Source organism: Corvus hawaiiensis, chromosome 9, assembly GCF_020740725.1.
Source record: "Corvus hawaiiensis isolate bCorHaw1 chromosome 9, bCorHaw1.pri.cur, whole genome shotgun sequence".
NCBI lineage: Eukaryota > Metazoa > Chordata > Aves > Passeriformes > Corvidae > Corvus > Corvus hawaiiensis.
This window is the reverse complement of record NC_063221.1, coordinates 27284119-27307300: the sequence shown is the minus strand read 5'-3', so window position 1 is coordinate 27307300 and position 23182 is coordinate 27284119. Positions and strand designations below refer to the sequence as shown.

The window sequence follows — 23182 nt, the reverse complement described above, 5'->3', positions numbered from 1 at the left end:
TTTCTGAGGGCCTGTCCACATGAGTTTTAAAAATATCCTTTCTGCACTGCAGAGTACAATTATGGTTTACAATATGGGTGCTTCCCAAATACCTAAGAGCTCCCCAAAATATGCTCTGCAGCTCCTATAAGTTCCTGAAAGATGAAATTCTCAATTTCTGTGATTAACACACAAGAAAGGCAGAAGTTAAAGTAAGTTGAAAGGTTTTAATTTTTTGCTTTTTGGCATCCACTAGATTTTAAAATGCTTTTCAATTATTTACTATCTCAGATTTTGAGGTTTTTTTGCCTAGAACCATATGTGAGAGCAGGCAATGTATGGAAAACATCTGTCCTCAGGGAAAATGACATGAGCAGCAGACCAGTTAATGCCAATCTACAGCCAGCACAGTTTTAATGTACAGCAACAGTATAAATTTTACTGAACACTAAGTCAAATCTCTTCCCTTCTGCTGCAAAGTTAATCAGTACATCAATCCATAGCCTTGCCTGGTGTGAACCTTAAGACTTGTCTGCAGAGTATTTCCCTGGATTTCCAGTTACATTTTAAAGGAATTTAAAAAAAAAAAAAGGCAGTAAGTAGTACTAAGAAAGTTGGCACATATTTATGTTTTGATACTTAATACATCCTTCCTTAGCTTATACAGTTGGCAATAGGCTGTCCAAATTTCATGTCTGCCCGTTGACATTTTTGAAGCCTGGCTTTCCGTGATAAAAAGAACACCAAGGGCAACAAGTTCCACTGTGTTGCAAATTTACAAAATTCATCATTTTTTTCCCAGCACATAAACCCCCCATGTTGTGTCCATCATCTCTAAGAGCCAAGAAATAAACCACAAAGATGCTGCATGAGTACTGATGCTTGCTATGGCACCTCAGTAATGCACTAGCTGCACCTTAATGTAAGGAAGGCAGAAATTCCACACAACTGGGCAGGCAAGACTGCTGGAAATGGAGTGAAAAAGAGAAGGGAAAGATGCAAAACTAAGTATCTAAATTATAAAAGCTACTTCATAACACATATATAAGGTTTACACATCACTGGTGGACCATTACATGTACTTTATATCACACACATCAGCAAAGCTGGACATCTTCAAGTGCCACACACTCAAAGGGAACAACACAGGCCAAATGCTCCACGTGCCCATCCCACTTTGTTTATTTTGACTGCTTTTGGACAAGCAGTGTATGTATTATAACATATTCCTGTTTAGCTGGTATTTACTACATTATTTTGAAAATGTCATGGGTCACCTCAGTACAAGTGGCATAATTACACACTTGATTTACCAGCAAGTGTAATGAAAATTTAACTCTCCAAATACTAAGACAGGTAAGAATCCATGAAACAGAACAACTTAACACACAATTAAAAAAAGAAAACAAAACAAAACTCAAACAACCAAAAACACAGGTTTGCTTCAATGTTCCAAAATAATCCACATAAGAAATGGCTGTTGTGTTGGAAACAGAAAGTTCTAAGTATGTAGAGAAATGGTAACACTGCCAAGGTACACAGATTGGCAAGTCTGTCTCCTAACGAGAAAGGCACTGTAGAAGTAAAAACGGGGTGCAGGGTGGTGTTAAGATGATTTATTCTCAGCAGTGTCAGTCAGCAGCCACACTTGCCCTACAGCCTTGGGAAAAAAACTTGCAGAATCTTAAAAGGTTCTCTACTGAAGAGCACAAAGCTACAGTCAGGCATGACACATTTTACACAGAGATTGCATCATACATAAGCAATTTGCAGAACTGTGAAAAAAAACTCCAACCCCCCCATATCATAAATTTTTGACAGCAGTAGGAAATCAGGATACCAACACAGTTTATAGAAAAGGTGGGGGGGGAATCATGACAGAATTCCCTTGTAGTCAACAACTACAGTTGCCTGAGAGAGAAAGAAGGTGAAGAGAAGAAGCAGAAAAATAGGTCATTAAAGTAGTGGAAAATTTTTTTTCACTAATGTAGATCAACATCTTCCAATTAGCTGTGCATAAGGCACCCCTTTAACCCACCTTGTCTTCAACAGCTCCAAAAGAGCTTTAGATATGGTTTAGCAAAAAATCAAACAATAAAACCCCACTCCTTAGTGGGTAAGCTCATCTATGTACATTGGTTAATATTTAGTGGTACTGAAAGAAGGACTTCAAGGTCTGATTTAGTGCAACAAAAAGCAAGTGTTAGCACCTTTGAGGGACTCATATTCCACCTACCTTCACATTCACATGAAAGTCAGTGCAGTAAAGTACTGAACCTGATCTAAATGACTACATCTGCCACTACCAGTTTTGTCCATTATAAGCCAACCACCTAAAGAACTTCAAAAATACACTTTACATCAGCATAAGGTAAGTGGTCACGTTTGCCTAACTCCCAATAAACTCACACAGAGCAGAAACAGGATTTGACAGTCAACAGAAACAAGAAAGATGACTCAGCCACCTATTATCAGCTCCGATCAACAGCCTGAAAAAGCAGATTATAATTCTGCAATTTCACATATGCTAATTACATAGCAGAGCTTTTTAAAAACACTAAAATTTCATAGGAATTAAAGTTCTGTGAAAATAAGAACTATTAAATACATTTATACAGCAATTAAGAAAAAGTGAGCTAGGAATTCCTTGCACAGTTTCTCTAACAAGCCTCCTCAATACAGCAAATCACGTATAGCTAAGAAAATCAGTATATTGCCATATAATCTATCTACAATTGACTCCATCAAGTCCCTAAAAAATGGCATATAGTATCTACTGACTTCACTGTACTAAAACACCTCTAGATATACCCAGGACTAAATAACAACAAATTAAATACTGACAAGGCTTTTCTTGCTGGCACTATAGTGAAGGATTGAAGTAGCATCACTGCATGTTAAATAAAGACTGTTCTAGCTCCAAATTCATGTGGCAGAAAACTATTTCAATGTTTCAACCCTACTACTTGTAAAGAAGTTCTGGTTTTGTACAAACCTGCTAATTAATAAACGTTTTCTTCGGAATTCTTAAGTAATAGATATGAAACCTGAATTTCACAAAACATGCACTGATCCTTTTAGTGAACTACTTCTGATCCTGTAAGATTCTAAATACTTCAATTTTCACTGCACTCAAAATTCTGTACAACATATCTGGCATCTAAAATGAAGACAAACAGCAATATTGCATTCAAAAGCTACAAAAAATAGTTGATCTAGATCACAGAAAAAAAAATAATTGAAGAGCCCAGGTTTATTTCTGGATAAATCAGAATGTATTCTGATTAGATCAGCCTGAAATTCTGAAAATACCTTTATTTCTTTGCGAAATACCACCTTCCTCCACTTTGGTCACAAGATATAAATCAGCAGTTCATAATTAACATATCTATATCCTAAATATAGAATGCTAAACCTGTAAGGGCAGAACTTGACAAAAAGTAAATCCAAAACTCCCCAAATTCTAAAATCTAATGAAACGTGGGTGAAAAGCTTAGCTGCATTACCCACACTGCATTCCCAATACAAGTCTAACTTCAGGAAGTTCCAGCATCATCCTGAACTTCAGACTGGGACAGACCTTGCCAAACCAGTTCAGTTATTAACATCATGTTTCTCTCCTTTTTACTTGTTAGCCACACTCTCAAATGAAGCAGAAAGAAGAGTTTTGTTAAGTTTCTGTTCTGGCACCCTGACATTTGTCCAAGTTCTTCTTTAGCCTAATAGCAAACTCTGCAAAAGAAAGTTTACCTGAAAGAAAACTTGAACCAACATGACTGTTATCATGAGCATTAACAGGACTGCCTGCTACAGAACTCAGTATTTCAGAAACTTCATTAAAGTAATAGCATAAATCAACTTATAATGTCTTCTTGTTTCTGGCTCATATAGAAGGCACTTTTAGGTTTAAATTAGATTAATACTGTATCATTAAAATTCAGAATACTTTACTGTGTACTTACCTTAGCAATCTGTAGCAACACAATGCAGTGTTTTATTGATTCTACCATGCTCTAGGAAAACAAAAATATCAGAAAAAAATTGTATTACTATCCCTTAATATTTTGTACTTATTAGTTATACAGAATATTGGATGTGAATTAAATGGACACTCACTTCTGTAGAACCCCTACTTTCCCTTCCCCTTTTTTTCCCCAGAGATGAAGGCACAGCAGCAGCAAACTGAAGTTTCCAAAGCCACACACAAGCCAGGCAGTCAGGGTGAAATGGAGTTCAGCTCCAAACTCCCAGTGCTGCAGGCAGGTAAATTGTCATGGCAAGAAAGGCTGAGGGAGCTGGGCTGCTTGAATCTGAGGAGGAAAAGGCTCAGGGAGACCTTATCAAGGGACATCAATATCTGACTGGGAAGGCAGGAGAAGAGAGAGCAAGACTCTTCTCAGTGGTGCCCAGTGACAGAACAAGCAATGGCCACAACCAGAAACACAGGAAAATCATTGGGAACAGAAGAAAACACCTTTTATTCTTTTATGGATGATCAAACACTGGAAGAGGTTGTCCAGAGAAGCTGTAGAGCCTCCAGCCTTGGAGTTACTGAAAGCCCAAACTAGATTTGGTCCTGAGCAACCTGTTCCAGCTGATGGTGCTCCAAGAATGGGGCTCAGATCTTCAGAGGCCCCTTCCAGCCTCAACTATTCCATGATTCCAAGGTGCTAGACAGAAACCTGAACACAGCACCAGAACCAGGCTGCTTCTGCCATCACGATGTTGGACCTAATATGGATTCCCATTTTTCTGTAAAAAGGCTTTGAAAACTTTCCCAAGAAAATAAGGTGAATTTCAGAATCTTTATATAATAGATACAAAAATTGAAGAAACTTACACTAGTTGTTTCTTTGAGACCTTCAATCTTCTGTAAAAAAAAAAAAAAAAAAGTGTGATTAAAGACTAAATTTCCAGCATCTGGTTTGACCTAAATACTGTATAAACACAATATTCTAATGTGAAATTGGGAGAGGGAGAAAAGCCCTTAACCAACATGTGAAAGACTATTTCCATATGTAGACACAATTTTCAAGACAAGACTGAAGTCAAACTGATAATTAAAGCTTAAAGATGACAAAGTTAGGAATTTCTAAACAGTGACATTATACATACCTACCCATTAAAATCTGTACTTCATTTTTGCATAACATCAACAAAAATGAAATGCAGCATGGAGATCCTAAGTTCACTTTGTATCCTTATAAACTGCACTGAATGCTGGCACATTTCAACACTGTTACATGAAATGACCATCATTCAAGTACAATAAATATTTGCAGTTAAGCACAGTTTAAAACAAATCACAGAAAGTAACAGTGCACACATGCTCTTGCTCTTTCTATGCCTCCAGTAAAAGTGCATCTGGAAATCTGCCTACTTAATTTTATCTAGAAACACTGGTTCATAAAGATTTCCTGTGGGGAACTGCACCTCAGGCATGCAAAAGGCATCTGCATGCCATGTTCCACATCAGCGTGACCTGGTTCAGGAGCAGATGCTTCCTGTTGATGTCCTTGGCTCTGTTTGCAGAAAGCAAAATCACTAAACTGGACTCAGCACTGAACCTCTACAAATGCAATTACAGGACCTCTTTGTTTTGATTAATTTGAGTGTCTCATGTGACTTGAGTAACAATCTTCTTGATTCTTGAATAATCAAAGTGTGTAAAGGATCCTTTTCCCCCACCAGGCATTGCAAGCCAAAGCTTACACTGTAAGAGAGGAACATGCAGCTATAAATCTACAGGAATGAACAGTCCCAATTTGTGGATTAAAAAGAAAAGAAATGCAGTGACAGCCTCTCAGGCAATTCCTGGGGGAAAATTTTCAGTTGTGCTCTAGATACTACTCAGAGGATGCTGTACATTTTCTTCAGGATTAATTGGCAAGAGCTGGCCAAACAGAACCCAGACTCAGCCTTTCCTACTGGAAAGACTGGACCATGTTTATTTAGGATGTATCATATGAGGGGTGTTATATCATGAAGTTATGTTATATTTACTCCTGTTGCTACCAGAGAAACATGCCAACAGCTAAAAAATCCTTGGCTTTGTTTTTCACATCTCTACGATACTTCCAGTCTAAATTTTATCAGCACATATCGAAGAAAGCATTTTAAATATGACAGCATAGAAGTTTTGAGCCTTTTAGCACCAAAATAAGAATAGGCAATGTACCCAAACACACAAATCTTGTTAGATGAAAGATGATGCAGATGAAGGAAATCATGCAGTCTCGAGGCTTTACAGCCAACTGGAAGCAGTCATCAGCAGCTTTGATCATTCTTTACCCATTTTTTTCCCCAACATGTTATATTTACAAACCAAATAAACTGAGATCTCAGTTCCTTCAGTGACATCACCTTTGCTGAAAATAAGAAAGCGATCTCAGGCCATGTGATGCAATTCAGTGATGTTGGTTTCTCCCCGCCCATCTGTAATTTTCCAACCAGGACACTAAGACATTGTTATTCTTACACACAGGTACAGACAAAAGGGTAATTTTGTCAAAGATCACATGGAAGATCCAAGAGGGAAAAAACCTCAGGGCAAGCAGATTTCTAAGGCCTTTCCACAAATTATACAATCATAGTTTTTTCCTCTATGGAACTGAATCCTTTGTGAGCTGGCCAAATTAAGCAGTAACATTTTGCATTGATCCAGTATTTTCCATCACATTTGTGCTCTGTGACCACCTTGCAAGAAGACAGCACACACAAATTTGATAATTTAGACACTACAAAATTGTAAGGAAAACCATAAGCAAGTGTGTTGAAGATAAAACATGTTACCAATTAAATAAAAAAATCAAATACCATTTACTACTAGCACTTATCATAATTGTCTCTTTTCAACATCCCTAGTCTTTGAAAACTGATGAAGATAAAATTTTAGTTAGACAGTTCCCCTAGTTTTAGGTAATGAATACACATATTTTTCATCTGAAACATCAATTTCCTGCAGATTTACATTTGCAGAATGCAGATTTACAACTGCAGAATGCAATTTCCTATATATAATCTAATCAAACTGCAGGCTGCTGCTGAAACTACTCCCTCTGTTTGCTGCTCATTGCATCTCCTTGACATCTAAATTTTTAGGAAATCACTAAGAAAGCTAATTTTATCTCATCCAACATGATTTTTGCCTCATTCAACAATCATGTGACTACAGAGGGATCAGCTTATCCAGCAGAGAGAGGCAGCAGAGGCACGTAGGGGTAGCTGACTCATGGTTCAAATCTGTAAGGTGCAACCCAAATCTGTGTGCTCAGCCTTGGATTTACTTCACAAAAAGCACTTGTTTTGAACCAAACAGCTTAAGCAGGCTACACTTCCCTCCCAAATCCTGTTAAGAATTGTCAGCTTTGTTCCAGCCTGCAAATATGCACCTCTTTGCTGTTCTGATGCCTTTGAGTGCCTCAGTTTTACTTTCCCTGATGTGTGATCAAGTTAACTACACAAAACTAAACAGAAAAGCTTTCCTGGAGTTCTCACCAGTAAAATCGTTCACACTGTAAGAAAGCAAGGTCCTATCTTGTCTTCACCTTGAAACACCAGTACCCACAGATGACACCCCCTCCTTTCCTTCAGATACAAACACTGTACCCCACCAGAAGATTCAGCAGAACTGGCAGCACTGCTGCTTGTGCATGATCCCACCATATCCTGCTAGCTGCACTTCTGCTAGAAATAGCAATGCAGCACAGGGAACTGATGAAAATCCCTGTATTTTCATCAAATCTACATCTGCTCTGTCTCCATCCAAGTTCAAGAGACTACCACGCTTCAGAAGGAAGATATCCAGGAGATCTTGAGGCATCTCAGAATGCCTATATCCTATGCCATCATCTTCAAAAGACCTAATATTCTGTAACTAAAAACCAGCTCATCCAATGCTCTGTGAATTTGCAAAAACAACAGCTTGGGTTTGAAATCCCTGGCCATAAACAGTTGCAGAACAGCACTCAGCTGGTTGGGAAGCACTTAAAACTTAAATATCCCAAACTGGAGGAAAGAACTATGGGTTTGATGGAAGTATTCTGCAGATTACACTCAGCTCATAACCTGATAGCTGAACCATACTTCCATAAACAAATAGGAAAACTGCTAAATACCATATCAAAAAGCCTCTCAATACAGGAAGAGGTGTGATCAAAAGAGTGCTTTGTCAAGCCTTTTTCATTTTTAATAGAGAATAAATGGAATCTGTAATAGCAACCCTCATCAAGATTTAAAACCAGAGGAAGCCAACCTCTTCTGAATGAGCCTCCTCCTTTCTCTACAAAGTCAATCCATCTGTACCACAGATACCTTGCAGAGATAAATAAAGAAGTCAGCACAACATGTGGAAAATCTCTAGGGATTAGGAGCACTGCCACAGGAAAAAAGCAAAGTACTGCCTGATCTGCAAAGTAGCATCTGGAGGGAGGTCAAAATTGAAGGACAACTCTTCCCAGTAAGACACACTGAAGGAGAAATACAAAATCCTTAGACCTTACTGTTATGGTCAGTTGTCTACAGATTAAACACACAGAGAGATGTACTTCAAAGTCCTTTAAAAAGCCTGTACATGAGAAAGAGCTCCCCAAGACACCACCTAACACATCAGGCAAGATGAATAACACTTGAAAGTTCACAACCATTATAAAGAAGTAAATTAATCACAGAAAGCATCAAACAGTTTTCAAAACAGGAACCAAACACCAAGAGAACACTTATTTCTCACAAGAGACACTGAGGGAGGGAACCAGGATGAAACACACCACTACTTTATGATATTGAAATTACTGCATTTGCTGAAGAAAAGCAACTCCTCTGTAATAAACCTTTCATAAGGAATTGTTAAATCCTTCCTCCACACACACAAATTAATACATGAAGCCAGCATGACACTTAATGCCAAACCCATAGCACCAAGGTATGTGGCAGCCTTTCCTGAACAGTGCTTGAACTCAGACCTACAAAGCAGACTTTGGAATGGAACAGGAGGGGATGCAAAGAATACGCACCACTTAAGTGAACTACACCCTTGCTAAAAGAGCAGTGCTCCCCACTACTACATTTCTGGCACCCTCACTTCAGGTGAATGAATTGTGGTATTCTCAGATTTCCAATGTGCCACAGACTTACACAGGATGCAGACTGATTATGTGAAATACACGATTAGGAGTATTTTTTTTTTTTCCTTCAGAATAGCTCTGTAATTCCCACCAACTCATCCTTGTTTAAGATTAAAAAGTAGCAAATTTAAGTTAAAATTATTTCAACTGTTGGATAGCAGAGGAGCAATTATTTCTGACAGACTGAAACTTTTTTAATGTTATCACACCCAGTATTAGCAAAATTTTTGTTTGCAACTTAGTCACAACACAAATGTTATCAGTTACTCAAATTGCTTCAAGTGATTTTGACAACTCAATAAATGTGTACTTTGTATTTCTATACACGACAGCACAAAACCATCTGACAAACAGGCAATTTTTAAGGCAAAATGTACTTGCTTTTCTCTGTTCATCATCTTTGCAGTTCTGGAGTTTTTCATCAAAGAGCTAAAAGAAAGAGATACTTGTGAAAATACTGAAAGTGTTATTTTTCCATATAAAATCAGACAAAACCACCAACATTTTAAAACCAAAAAGATTTAATAAGTATTAAAGTCATACAACCCTGGTAGTAGGATCCAAAGCAGTTTTGGCCTGAGATTTCTTTACAGCATTTGTGATATAACAAATTTGTAACTAATTTCTCACATCATCCCATCCTGTAAAAGATCAAATCTCACAGCTCAGCTTGGCATGGTTCTACCATAATTTGAACAAAAAAGTGAAGTTAAGTAACACAAGCGAACTCATCAGAACACCTCCAGCTTCCTTTCTTCTGTTTCAGCAAAAACCTTTGGGGCATTTAACCAAATGAGCCTCAACCCTCACCAACCCTTCCAGGTACCTTGATTCAGGTACATGATTCAAATCATGTAAGATTTGTAAGCATATTTTTTGGAAGATATGACTTCCTAGCATTAATTTATGTTTATTTCCTTAAAAGTGGGATATGAGATGCAACAAAGCAAAGTGAAACAAACCCTCACTGAAAAGTTTGCACATGCATTTAACACAAGCTGAGCTGAAAGAGTTAACAGAGGCCTCTGAGGGCACCCTAAAGTGCACACACAACCATGAAGTTGTTCAAGGAAGAGAAAAGATTACAGATAATGTTAAAAGTTTGTCACATCCCCCTTTTTGCTCAGAGAAGAGGATGTAATTTTTAGGAAGTGAGCTGCAGTTCTTCACTCAACTGCCTCCCTCAAACCTACTCATGTGTTCCCTTTCCCTTGAGGGGTGATTTCTAGTTCTAAAAAAAGACTGTGATCTTGGTCTCTGCCCATTCTCAAACTGACTCATCTTTCATCATTAATTAATTTCTATTCCCCTCCCCCCAGCTGGCCTGAAATAACAATTAGAAGGTGTAAAGATTTAAATACCTTCTGTCAGTGAAGTGATGGCTCCAGAGTGGCAGACAAAGACAGCTCCTGACCAAGTCTTTGCAGGGCAGCTCTGAATTTTGTTTGCATCTCCTCTGGCTACCTTCATTTTTGCTGTTGTGCTCATCCCCCTCTCCACCCTACCCTCCAACCAAATTTTTGCTGAATATATCACGTGCAATACCTGCACATTATTTCAGGGGAAAAACTCCAACCCAGCAGAACTGAAGCAATTTAAAAGTAATTTTAACCTGCTGAGTCATGGGGGAAAAAAGTGTCCTAAGCAGCAACAAAACGTGTTTTTCTCAATAAGGTGAGTACTGAGAGATATGACCTCACTGTTCCTTGCATTCCCATCTACTCTTAAAATACAAAGTTTAAAGGGCTGTATTCTACCACATTCCTACAGAATGTTCTCACTCAAGGACAAAGCATGGATTATCTACCACCACTGCAACAAACTCTGAAACTGTTTGCAAGTGTAAATTATACATCACTTGACAAAATCTTCTCAAGATAGATCCTAAAATGCTATGAGCAACACAGTGATATAATTACGTTTTGAAATGAAACTTAACTTATTTAACCTTGCCATTTCCATAAAGGTTTTGTATAAAACAGAATCTTTCAGCCATTGCAAACCATTTTATATCAATCTGTTTGAGCTATTCTAATTTTAACTCCATTCTAACAATCGTAAGAGAAAAGCATTTTCATCTTGACTGACTCTCTTTGTTGAGCTTCCTTTCAACCTGGCCTTGAAATCCAGCCTGACAAACAGACACCCAACACAGTAAATGCAGTATTTAGTTACCATACCTTCAACTGGTCTATCAAGATCTGTAAGTAAGCATCAGCCTCAGTAAGTTTCTTGTCAAAATCATGAACACTGGGAACAAATCCTGAATCCACACCCTAAAAATAAGTAAACAAATCAAAATCAAATATTTAATTAGTGTTTCAGAGAAGAAAAAAACCCATAACAACAATATGGTTTTGCCTGCCATCTGACTGAGAAAATGCTGCCTTGCCTCTCATCCTGCCACGTGCAAACACAGGCACACAGCTGAACACATTTGGCTTCTATTTGCAGCTAAATCAGTAACAGTAAATTGCTCCACATTTTCAGAGGGGGTATAATCATCACACACCAGAGTATTTCATTACTTATGATTGAACAAAGTCTCTTTAATTACACTGATTAAAGTTTTTTTATAAAATATAAAGGAGAATTCACATTTTTCTGAAGACCGTCTTGTGATTCCATATGCTTACATTTCAGCTAGGGAAGCCCAAACCATACCCAATTGGATAACTGCACTTTTCACATTTCAGACAGTATTGCTCAACTCCCAGCTCCCTAGCTAAGAACTGCTAAATCCTTTCTTAAATACCTTCGAACTGAAAAGTTCAAAATTATTGGTCCTGGTTGACACAGTTCCTTTACACCTACAATGATATGTATCCTTGTCACTGTATCTGAATTTTGACATTTTGTTTCACACACACCACCACGGACAAAGTATCAGTGCTATGAGAATGATTACTTTATATTTCCTTGCTTGGAAACTTGTTTCTCCTAATAATATAACACTCAGAGCACACTTCAGCATATAACATAATTCCTATCTTTAAAGTGATACACCACTGACTTAAAGACCCAAAAGAACTCCCCCTGGGATACCACATCTTTAATTGGAGGAAAGAAAAGAGAGGATTCTTGATTACTTCTGCCTTCATGCACATATGCTATGTAAACACATTAAAGGTTTTATTTATATAATACCTTTAATGCAAATGGAACTGTGAAACAAACACTGAAGCATGCCCTGTTTGAAAAAATTGTACACTGTAAGATAAACATATATAGGAGGAAAAACCCATGAAGGATAAAGAAGCAAACATCAGTTATAACAGAAACATAATCCTGAGAACATCACAGCAGTGACAACTTTGCTACCAGCCTCAATATTTTCACCTGTATTCACATTGATCTCAAACAGGACAACTTCAAGCTCTTATGAAACCACCAACTGCTGTTTTAACTGCTGAGGATCTCAGGAGTCTGAGCATGTAAAAATCAACCAGTGGGGAAAATCATTTCACGTGGGGGAAGATAGGCAACCTGTATTTGTAAAATTCCACATTAGTGTACCATTTTCTTTGGCATTGTTTGCTCTGCCAGAACAGACAGTTTCTCTTATTTTGGTATGATAACAGGCCATCACATTAAGAGTTTCATTGATGGCTCTTTAGAGGCGTGAACACTTGTGTGCAGTAGTGGAATGACTTGCACAGTATCACACACAGCCTAAAACATAAACCCATCCACTGACTGCAGAAAATATTACTCTTCACTCATTTGCTACAGATGGGTATGCAGATCTTGACAACAGCCCTACAGGAGTAAATCTATCCATACAGATGAGTTTGTAAATCAGTATTAAAAGAAGATACTTCGCCCTGTATTAGACAGTCAACACCAGACAAATTTAGAAATAGTGTTTTGAAAGAAGCAGGGAGAAGAAGACAAGAAAAAAAGCATTTTTCTGACTATGACAGAACATAAATATAAAAAGCACCGAGTGTAACAATTTATCAAAAAAACTAATAGGCAGAAGGGAGAGTGCTCTCAACCAAGCAACTTTTGATACTCCCTCAAACTAGTTTAAATTACACCGAAACTACATGTGAAGTCATGTAATATTAGTATTCTATTTCCTTGTTGAAAATGGAATTGTCAGTTCAGCTACCAGCCAACTCCATCAGTTCAGCAAATGGTCCTGCAAGCTCAGTTAAGAATTCTGGAGGTCAGGTTTCATATACCAAACCACGTGAACTATACAGGAAATTTCTGCTGAAGATACTATACAGAAATATAGTTTACAGTGCATGTTACCTGTAAGCTGCATCAAAATGCTAATTTTTATTTCAGTCCTCACTCCATGACTACTAGTATGTAACTATCTGGCGTTTTTAGTGGTGGCTTAAAGATAAAATGCCATTCTTAAATTTCAGGCTCTTAGAACTAAGGGAAAAGCTGATCAAAACATTCAGTGTTACAACTGAGCAGACACCCACACAAAACACAGAGTGAGAATTGTAACCTAAAAAGTTCTATTAGAAAATTAAAACTTCAATCAATGTAAAGAGAAAGCCATAAAACCAGGTATAATGTCAAGCTGAACATAGCACAGAGATGAAACATAAGAATAATTTTGCAAAGCACAGCTACTTAAAGCTGCAGCACATCACCAGTTTGCTCTGGGGTTACTAAGAAGAAATTTGATAACCTTCTCAGCAAATTTATTAGTCTGTGTTACATGATATTAGGTTAATAATTTTAAGTTCTCATATAGTTTAGAATTGAAAACCAAAAGATACTTGGAGAAGTGAAGAACTTGAGCAATACCACAGAAAAAAACCAGCCTGCATAAATAGCAAAATCAATCAGTATTTCAAACACAGCAGTAATTTGGAAAGAGCAGATATATGAAGCAGATTTGCATAACAAATGTTTATTTCTTGATTTTCTGGTCACTCAAAGCCACAGTAAAGGTAAAATGGGGACCCTTTCTCTTCCTCCTTTTATGAGGAACTTGTAAAATACGCTGCTCACCTGTTCACAGACTGACAAAACAGGTTGCCTGCAGATATTGTTGCACCTCCACCCTTGGAGGGCAGAGTTCAAAACTCAGCTGGATTAGAACAGGAATCCAGACTATTTCTGATCTTCAGAAATACATGGACTCTATCTTACTGTCAGTACCTGTCTGAAGTAGTATGAACTTGTTTTTTCATTGAGTAACTACATCTATTTGTAAGTACACTTAATTAACCTCAAATAATGACTCTGTGTTCAAGTAAGTTTAAAAGAATTAACAGATGAAATAGCTGCAGAAGCAAGTAATTAAAAAAATTTTAGTCTGCCCACCACCTCCCAAGTCAAGAAGTTTGGTGTCAAAATAAGTTGTTTGATGTCTGACTGTTCCCCACCAAGAAAACCGTACTGATAAGAACTCTAGGGAAAAGAGAAAAAGGTACCATAGCATTCTTTCCCTCATCCTCCCTCCCTCCCACAACTTCTGGAATGTTCCTCCCCTTCAGGACACATCCAAAGCTTAAGGGCCAGATACTACAGGGCACATCTCAATGCCAGTGTTTGCAGGAGGAGGCAGGGCCCAGCAGCACTGACCACTCTGAGGTGTCCCAGTGGGATCTGCATGATCTTCAGTGAGGTGGAATGACCAGACAGGATGGTTTTCCCAGGAAAGGGTTTCCATGCTGGTCTGGAGTTGAGTAAACAACTCTCATCCTAACAGTCCTGCAAAATTACTCCCTTCACACACAACCCTTTTTTTTGGAGGAGGTAAACAGGAGGGCAACAACAAAACATAACCCAATTAAAAATACATATTATGAGCCTTATTCTCACTACAGAGCTGCTAGGACCAAGGGAGTTTACATGTTGTTTCCTCGTCCTCCAAATTAGAAGTCACACATATCTCTAAAGCATTTGTATTCAAAACTTGTCCATGCTGAGAAATAATTCAGCCTAATTGAAACCAGTTCTTTCAAACTCAGATGGGATGAAAAGCTTGCATCATCCTTAGAAGAAGCATACCAGAAAAATTCAAATATATTTCTCAAATAAAAGCATTACAATAATAGCTTTCCTGGGGGAGGAAGACAGAAAGCTGTACAGAGCAGACTTTTTTATCTTTTTGAAGACACTTCTGCTACATTCTTCATCTAATTAGGATTCCAAATCCAACAAAAATTCCTGTGTAAGTTAGTTTGAAGGAGTGAATAAGAAAGTTTTCCTTTCATCCACGATATCTCATCAGAAACAGATTCCCTGCCTGTATCATGCTTGATTTTGACAAGTTGGACATTGCCTGTAAGTATCACTTATAAAAAACTGAAGAAAAACAAGAAATCAACTTGTAAGCCACTAAACAAGGGCACTTTAGTGGCAAAAACAACTCTATTTTTTTTTCCTCTTCTAGATTTTTATGCAATATTTAAAGCTCAGAATGTGTTTGGAAACAAATATATGGGTTCTGGAAAGCATACAAGCCTTCCAAACAGTCAGAATATTGCAATTCTTATGGGGGGGGGAAAAAAAAAGTTCTACTTTTCAAAACACATAATGCTTAGCAAAGATTGTATGGCTGCAGGTATTACGAGATCTTCTAGGAAAACAGTTCAGAAAACAGAAGTATTTACACACTGATGGAAATTTCTGCCTTTAAAGCACAGGTTACAATTTTGAAGCCTCACAAATACGAAGTATACACTAGAGTCCCATTCCTTTACCTTATAATCTATAATCAGTGTAGATAAAGCACATGTTCTAGGGTACTCACCCACTATCCTGGTAATTTTGTTAGCAAAGTCTGAAAAGAGCAGCATGGCTGCCAACCCTATGCCCTTCCACCAGCACTTGAAACACATCTATACTGGATATACTCTTAATCTAAAAGAGCCTGGGTTTAGCTTTATGCAAGCATTCTTGACTCACACTAGAAGAGCACCGAGAAGCCAGTAGTATTATTGACATAATATACTTGAGAGTGTAATATAATTAACATATAAGCAAAGTTTTACTCCACCTTGTGTTCTTGCTTGCAGCTTTAGAAAGGTCAGAAGAAATCCTGGTTAATGTGACACTAAGTGAACTGCTACTATCAACATTTCATAAACACTTTGCACCAGCATAAATGAACCAGAAACAAATAGCTCCCCTGCTGTTTACTCTTGCTTTTACTCTGCTCTTTCTTCTGAGTCAGCATAAACATTTACCTTGTCACATAAACAACTCAATGTGGAAACTCATCATTAAAAATAAACTCAGAGAGAGCAGCAAGAAAAGCAATTTTAAGTTCCAAATTCTACCTTTCTTGCCACACTGCCTCTTCCTTTTTGCTAGAAGTGAGACAGGACTGCTTCCAGCAGCAGCACCAACTCCCACATGTTGGTGAAGTCGTGGTGTAGCTCAGTGTTTAAGCCATTTTATCACTCTTCACAGCAGCCAGCACAAAGCCTTAGAATCAAGTTTTCTTAGAGTTTGCAACTTAGGAAGTAAACATCTTGCTTCAATTATGGAATTATCAACCTGCAAAGCAATTAAGTTTTACTTAATTCCTTTCACTTTTATGGTGGTTAGAAATGGCCCACCTTTGGACTTTGTAATTTCAGTTGTTTTGTCTCTATAGACTCCTTTCAGAGGCTGAAATAGTTTAGTGTAGATCAAATAAGAAAGTTATTGTGTTACTGTGGTCCTAAAAGACATGAGCTATCCATTATAACGCATGAGACAATTCCAGAGCCAAATTCCACTGCCCAAAAGTACTTGTAGCACTAGGGTGCTGCTAGGGTGTACTTGACAGGCAGCAAGGAAAGCAGACAATTAGAAGCATGTCCTGTCTGAGTGGACTGCTGGTTGACATAAGACGCTGCTGAGGAACTAGAGAAAATGTGAGATAACTTATCTCCCTACATAAACAAGAAACTTTAGCCACAATATGCCTTCACCCCATGCATACCCTCCCCCTTAGGTCCTGCTGGTATGAGGCAATCCATGTGCTGCCACTGCAAAGCAACAGGTCTGCTAATGCCACAACAGTAACAACTTGGGGGGGATAAGGGGAAAAATGCTGGGGGTTCAGAATGACATTTCCAGTAGTATCACACCATCTGTTCAATGACTTTTCCATAGACAAAGTTAATATTAGAACAACTATGCTTATTTTTAGCAATAGCTTTAATACAAGTGCATACAAAAACACAGCAAGCAGAACAACACACTTCAGTTTCAAAATTCAAACAAAGCAGGCTTCAAGTGTGTCTGAAACATTTCCTCCCTATTGTTGTTCCCTTTGGATACGACATTACTAATTGTCAGCCCTCTGGACAGTTTGGGTCCCTTTACACATTATGTGTATTTATGACTCAGTTCCTTGACTGCAGCTCATCTGAGGCTTGGAGGGAGGGGGTCAGAAGTGTGTTTTATTCCGTGTTTCAAAAACATTTCCATTACAAATACTGAAGGACAACACAGTAGAACATTTAGGCAAAAATAAAACTAGGAAGATTAATCAGACTAGAGAACATACAGACACCACTTCACCTCTCCACCTCGCATTAACTCGTAATCCTTCCTGATTTGGTTCACACAACACACGAACCACCTGGGGTTTGGTACAGTTTCTCAAAGCACGGATGAGTGTTTGATACAGTGAAGTCAACTTTGAGTCTGACTTTCAAACTTGAACACTCCTGTACCAGAACAGGCAGACTGAAAGCAGCATGGAAATATGAAAAAAAGACTCTGAAAAGATAAAATATTTTGGACAAAACCAGATGCCTAAAGGTTGTGACTGTCAGCCACGTGTTTCGTTTGCGACAGAAACTAAGAACCTAAGAAAATGCCTTTACAGAAAATAATCTCTGCCGCGGCACTCAGACCCTGCCATCCCGCTGAGCCAATAATCCCACGAAGAACCCGTCTGACTGTTTTGTCCAAAGGAAAAGAAAGCGAAAGAAGATCAAGTGCATGAAGCGCCGTTTTTTTCAAAGGCTATTGAAGCCAAGGCGTGTTTGTGCATCCGGACGGCAGCATCCCTGCGGGCACACGGCACCTGGCGGCACTCGCTGCTGCCCGGAGCCACCCCGGGGGCTCCGTGCCCGCGGTGCCCGGGCGGGGCGGGGCAGCGCCAGCGCCGCTCGGCCGCCAAGGGCAGGGCTCGCTGCCCGCCCGGGAGGCGCGCGGGGCTGCCCCGAGGGACACCCGCAGCCCCGACCGGAGGCCCCCCCGCCCCTCCCGCCCCGTACTCACACCGGCCATCCCTCGGTGCTGCGAGCGGAGCGGAGCGGAGCGGAGCGGAGGCGCGGGGCTGGCTGCCCGCCCGCCGGGCCCCGGCAGCGCCGCCTCCAGCGGGGCGGGAAGGGGCGGGATGGGAAGGGCAGGACCCCCGGCCGCGGCCCCGCCGAGCGCGTCACGAACAAGGCGGCCGGAGATTGGCGCGGGGGCGGCCCGGCCCCGGAGAGCCGCGGCGGGGGAGGGAGGGGGGAAGCCCAGCAGGGCCTGCCCGGCCATGGAGGCGCGGGGATGTTTCTGCCAGGATTTACCCCGCGCTCAGCTCTGCGAGCATCTCCCGAAACTTCAGCCCCTGTTCGTTCCGCCCGCACGTCCCACCGGTGAGGGTGAACAGAATGGAGACCACTCTTCCTAAGGCACGAAAAAAAGAGGTTTGGCAAGGAGGTGCAGTCGCGTTTCATTCTTAAATCAGTGTCGGCTCAGCAGCTCCCGTGGCAAACCGTGGCAGTTCCTGAATGGGGGTGTAAGCGAATACTACTCCACGGATTCCACACACAAGGGCCAGAAGCTAAAAGGTTACATGACCCACACACTGAAGAAGGCTCTTGAAAATGAGTGGTGAGCACACAGGAGTGGCCCACAAAGTATTACATTCAATGGTGAACATATTTACAAGGATGGAGGGTATGTTTCTTAATACCCAATTCTGGTTTTTTCGTTATTCCCTCAAACATTACTAGATAAATTACTACCTTGGGCTATTTTTTTTTTGTCGACATATGCCTTACTCGTTTGAAAAACTCCAAAACCGTGAACAGTTATGTAATGGGAGACAGTTCCATTATTAGCTGCTATCATGGAATCTATTTCTGCCAATAAAACTACACTCACAATTTCTAGAGAGCATGGAAATGTACATTTTGATAAAACCAGTGTATCATCTAGTGTTTCATTCCTGTACTCTGTATCTCCAAAACCATAAAAAGTCTTCCAGGTGGAGAAAACAGCACAGACTCCTTTTACTTCATTTCAGACCCTAAATAGGACCACTCATGTAACCCATTCACTTCCTAAGCTGAGGATGGGGAAAGAGGCATCCCTTGGGAGGGAGCTCAGCCCTTCTACATCCACAAAATGTTCTCTAGATAATCCCTGTCTCCTCACATCCACTGCAGAGCGAGGTTCTTCAACCCCTGGTCAGCTACTGTGTCCAGATGGAGAGATTACTTTTAACATACCCATGACACATTAGGAAGGATACAAAGCTGATTGTCAAATGGGAATTTTTATCCAGGGATCTGCTATTCTCTAGTAAATTCGTAGTGGTCCTTAATAGATCAAAAGAGGTTGAAACACACTGTCTAACAGGTAAATTGACTGAGATAGTACAAGTGCCTAAAGTTGGATGGGGCAAATTCAGGTTTGTTCTAACTCTTCAGACTGGGCAAATGTCATCTAGATCAGTCTTTATAATCTTCTCTTCATGTGATATTAGAGATTTTAGTCTATCTTTCTTCACACTGAGTCAAATGTTAAGACACCTAATTCTCTCGCCATATTACAAAAGCACAACCAAACCTTTATTCAACACAAATAATGAAGACCTGCTTTAAGATTCCTACACTGTCACCACACACTTCTATGGTACAAACCAGATCCCTTTCATGAGAGTTTGGGTTTCTCTCCAGGTCAAAAAAAAAATGTTTAGCAAGTCTTATAGACATGTCCAGCTCTAGAGTATCACCAGAAACTGATCTTAGATCATAGAACCACAGAATATCCTGAGCTGGAAGTGACCCACAAGGATGGCAGAATCCAACTCCTGGGACTAGGTAACTAAAGCTAAGAATCACCCTCAATCTAACCATCTGTCCTTAGTACCAGAAAACCACTGATATCCAGCTTACACAGTGGATTCGAACACAAGCTATTTACCATTTCTGTCATCCAGAAAGAGGTTCAATGCTGCTGTTAATTTTCATTTCCAAGTTAGGTGGCATACAAGCACACAAGAGGCTTGGCCCAAAAAGGACTAACTCCTAGTTTTAAACAAAAAGCAACAACAAAAAAACCCAACCAAAATCCATACTAAATGTACAACAATAAATCCAGAACTTTGCAATAAATATACATTATAAACAAATATGAGTTAATGATAACTATATATATCTTATAAATATGAGTTAATAAAAGAAAGTATCATTTTGACTTTTCATTATGGTAGGACAAGAAAAATGTGACAGACTTGAACCTAAACTGATGTTTTCCTATATCCAATACAGGCTATAGAACAGTCAGATATTATACAGGATGTGTTGGATATTAGTAGTCATGACATTGTATTTCATTGCATTGAAAATAAAAAGTAAAACAAGTGAAAACTGAAAGTGAAACCTGCCTGAAGTTGGAGGGTATGGCGGAGGATGGTGTCCTCTAAAGCATGGATCCACTTCTCCCTCTCATCTGCATCTCGAGCTGAAAAATTATTCAAAAGATATTGTTAAATTTCATGCAGTCTTACATACTAAAAGACATAGGCAAACAGATCTGATGTCCACACTAAATATGGAAATTACCCATCCTGTCTTTGTTAAATCACCAAGCACATGATTCCAGTTGTCTTAATACCCTGTTTCTTCTTCTGTGGTTACAGCTCTGTCCCTTGTCCAGCTTTAGGGGAACACATGCAAAGAGAAGTTTGCATAGACATTCCTCACTTAATTCATTAAGTAATTTTAAAATTTTCTTATTTACAAGAAAATAAACAACCTGTAATAAATTCTGCTTCAGTGTGGACATAGTAACTTTCAGCTATGGATTCATAATACAGGACAAACACCCCTAACAGGTCGTCGGTGTGAATAATGAAGCACAAAGAATAATCTTAAATATGCAACAAACATTAAACCAAAGAAAATCCTACTCTACAACTGCTTTCTTTCCCCCCTACCCCAGTACAGACATGCCACCTTTTTACTTCACTAGTCTGAGAGAGTTCCTTGCTGTGCTCTAGGAGTGCTTAAAAAACAAAGGAGCAGAGTCAGTGGACTCCAGGTAAAGAAAAAAGAGAGGATTCCAGAGGCATTAAACAGACTGTAAACAAACTGGCCTGTAAAGGGATTTAGAATAGTTATTGACAATTGTTTCTAGTTCCTCATTCAAATAGAGGGTATTAAAAGAAACAGGAAGCCTGCTAAAAGCAAGGAAAGCTTAAGTGAACTAGCACCTATTATGAATCAGTGAACTGAGATTTCTATCTGACTTATTTGTTAAGGAGTTCAGAGGAAATATCCTTAGCTTAGGTTATACTGATATGTACTCTCCAGCTCAAAACGCTTTGTTTCAATGTTCCCTTCCTCACCCTTTTGTTTCCACTGCTTTTATTTTTGAGAATTCTGCAGCTTAAACCTATCAGTACTTAAAAATGCCTCGAGTCTTTTAAATATGTAGATTTTTCTAGACTCCCCAAAGATAACTCTATACCAATATCAAGAGCAACATACTGCACTGTTTACTTCAGCATATATACACTAATTATGTCAAGTTAACAAAACCATTAGGAAAGAATTGGTGATGTATGTGTTTGTGAGAAATTGTTAAGAATGTCTTTTTAATACAGAAACTTGATCCTAGCCTAACTGATGAGGTGGCCTCTCAGAATAGTGGGGCAAAACTTCCATAATGTGCAAGGTAAAAGTTTGAAATCTATCTATTTTTTTCCTAAAAATACACGTTTTTCCCCATCTACTACAAGTCAATCCTTACTCATTGTTCTTTTAAAATAGAGCACAATCAATCGCCACAGGTATTTTGGTCACAGTACCACTAACCTGCACAAATGAAAACTAGACATAAGGGAAAGTGGCTACCAAAGTGTTTTCAGATGCTCAGAGAAAGTCTGCAGGAAGATGTTAAAGTAATTAAATGTTACTCTGAACAGCAGGTGAGTTTCCTGCAGGAAATGCAGCAAGTATTAAAAAGCTGGATATGCCATTGTGATACTCTCAACAGCTCATCAAAAATAACTTTTAACTTACAGGACTCTTCTTACTAGTACTTCAGTTGAGAAGCTGAAGCAGGCACTGAGGACAAGTTTATAATGCAGTGAAAGCAGACAGGATGGAGGTACAGAGGCCCTGTGAACTGTGCCCAGTGACAGCATTACATTAAATACATTTTGCAACATGCAAATTATAATTTTTCTTTTCACATTCTGTACACACATCCTGTTCTTTTTGCACAGAGTAGGTTACACCTTAACACTAATTTCAATTGCTGAATGAGTCAATTAGAATCAATTTTAATGCCTTTTAGTTTCTTTGGTTCTGCTTACCAAAACCAGGTCCCTGGGCCTAGTCCTGCCAGACATATCAATCAAGTTTATTCTTCTTATGCCAGTCATCACTAAACATATATAGTTACCTGTGTCATTAATCTGTCAGTATTTGAAATGTATCAGGGCTTTAACTTTTCAAAGCTTTGTCCAAAATGACAGTGGCTAACATTACTTCAATGTGTATAAGGTTTCTGGGGTTTGTTTTCTGTTTTTCTGTGGTGTCTTTTTTAATCACCATCTCCCAGTCCCAAAAAATATCTTACTGAGGAACTGGGGTACAAGTCAATGAGGAGCTATTAAGTAATTCATAGGATACAAATATCCCGTGTTCAAGGGGTTTTTTCCCACGATTATTTAAACTAAAAAGGAAACCATTAAGCTGCAGACCAGTGAATTAATCCTTGTATTGCAGCAGGATTCCTGTGATCTTCCACGCTGCCAGCAAAAAGAGGTCACGGTATTAGTTAAATACTAATCTCAATATACAGTAGCCCATTAATAAAGGTTATCAAATTCTGACTTGTATCTGAACCCCCAACAGAACAGAGAGGCCTCACAGCAA

At 39.1% G+C, this 23182-nt stretch overlaps 1 protein-coding gene across 4 annotated transcripts in view; it reads right to left on the bottom strand.

Annotated features, from left to right (window-relative positions):
* OSBPL9 (oxysterol binding protein like 9) overlaps positions 1–23182 on the bottom strand; it is a 57108-nt gene that overhangs the window by 12036 nt on the left and 21890 nt on the right. For 3 of the 4 annotated variants that reach the window (XR_007205560.1, XM_048313634.1, XM_048313635.1), the window contains exons 4-8: positions 20683–20759; positions 11282–11377; positions 9483–9530; positions 4820–4849; positions 3942–3992 (exon numbers count right to left, since the gene is read on the bottom strand). Coding sequence is in view for 3 of the 4 variants with exons in the window: in XM_048313634.1 (XP_048169591.1) it covers positions 3942–3992; positions 4820–4849; positions 9483–9530; positions 11282–11377; positions 20683–20759 (302 nt within the window). In the remaining variant the exon portion in view is untranslated. Of the gene's footprint in view, positions 1–3941; positions 3993–4819; positions 4850–9482; positions 9531–11281; positions 11378–18302; positions 18396–20682; positions 20760–23182 lie in introns of those variants that run through there. The other variant, XM_048313636.1, reaches the window with a different exon arrangement.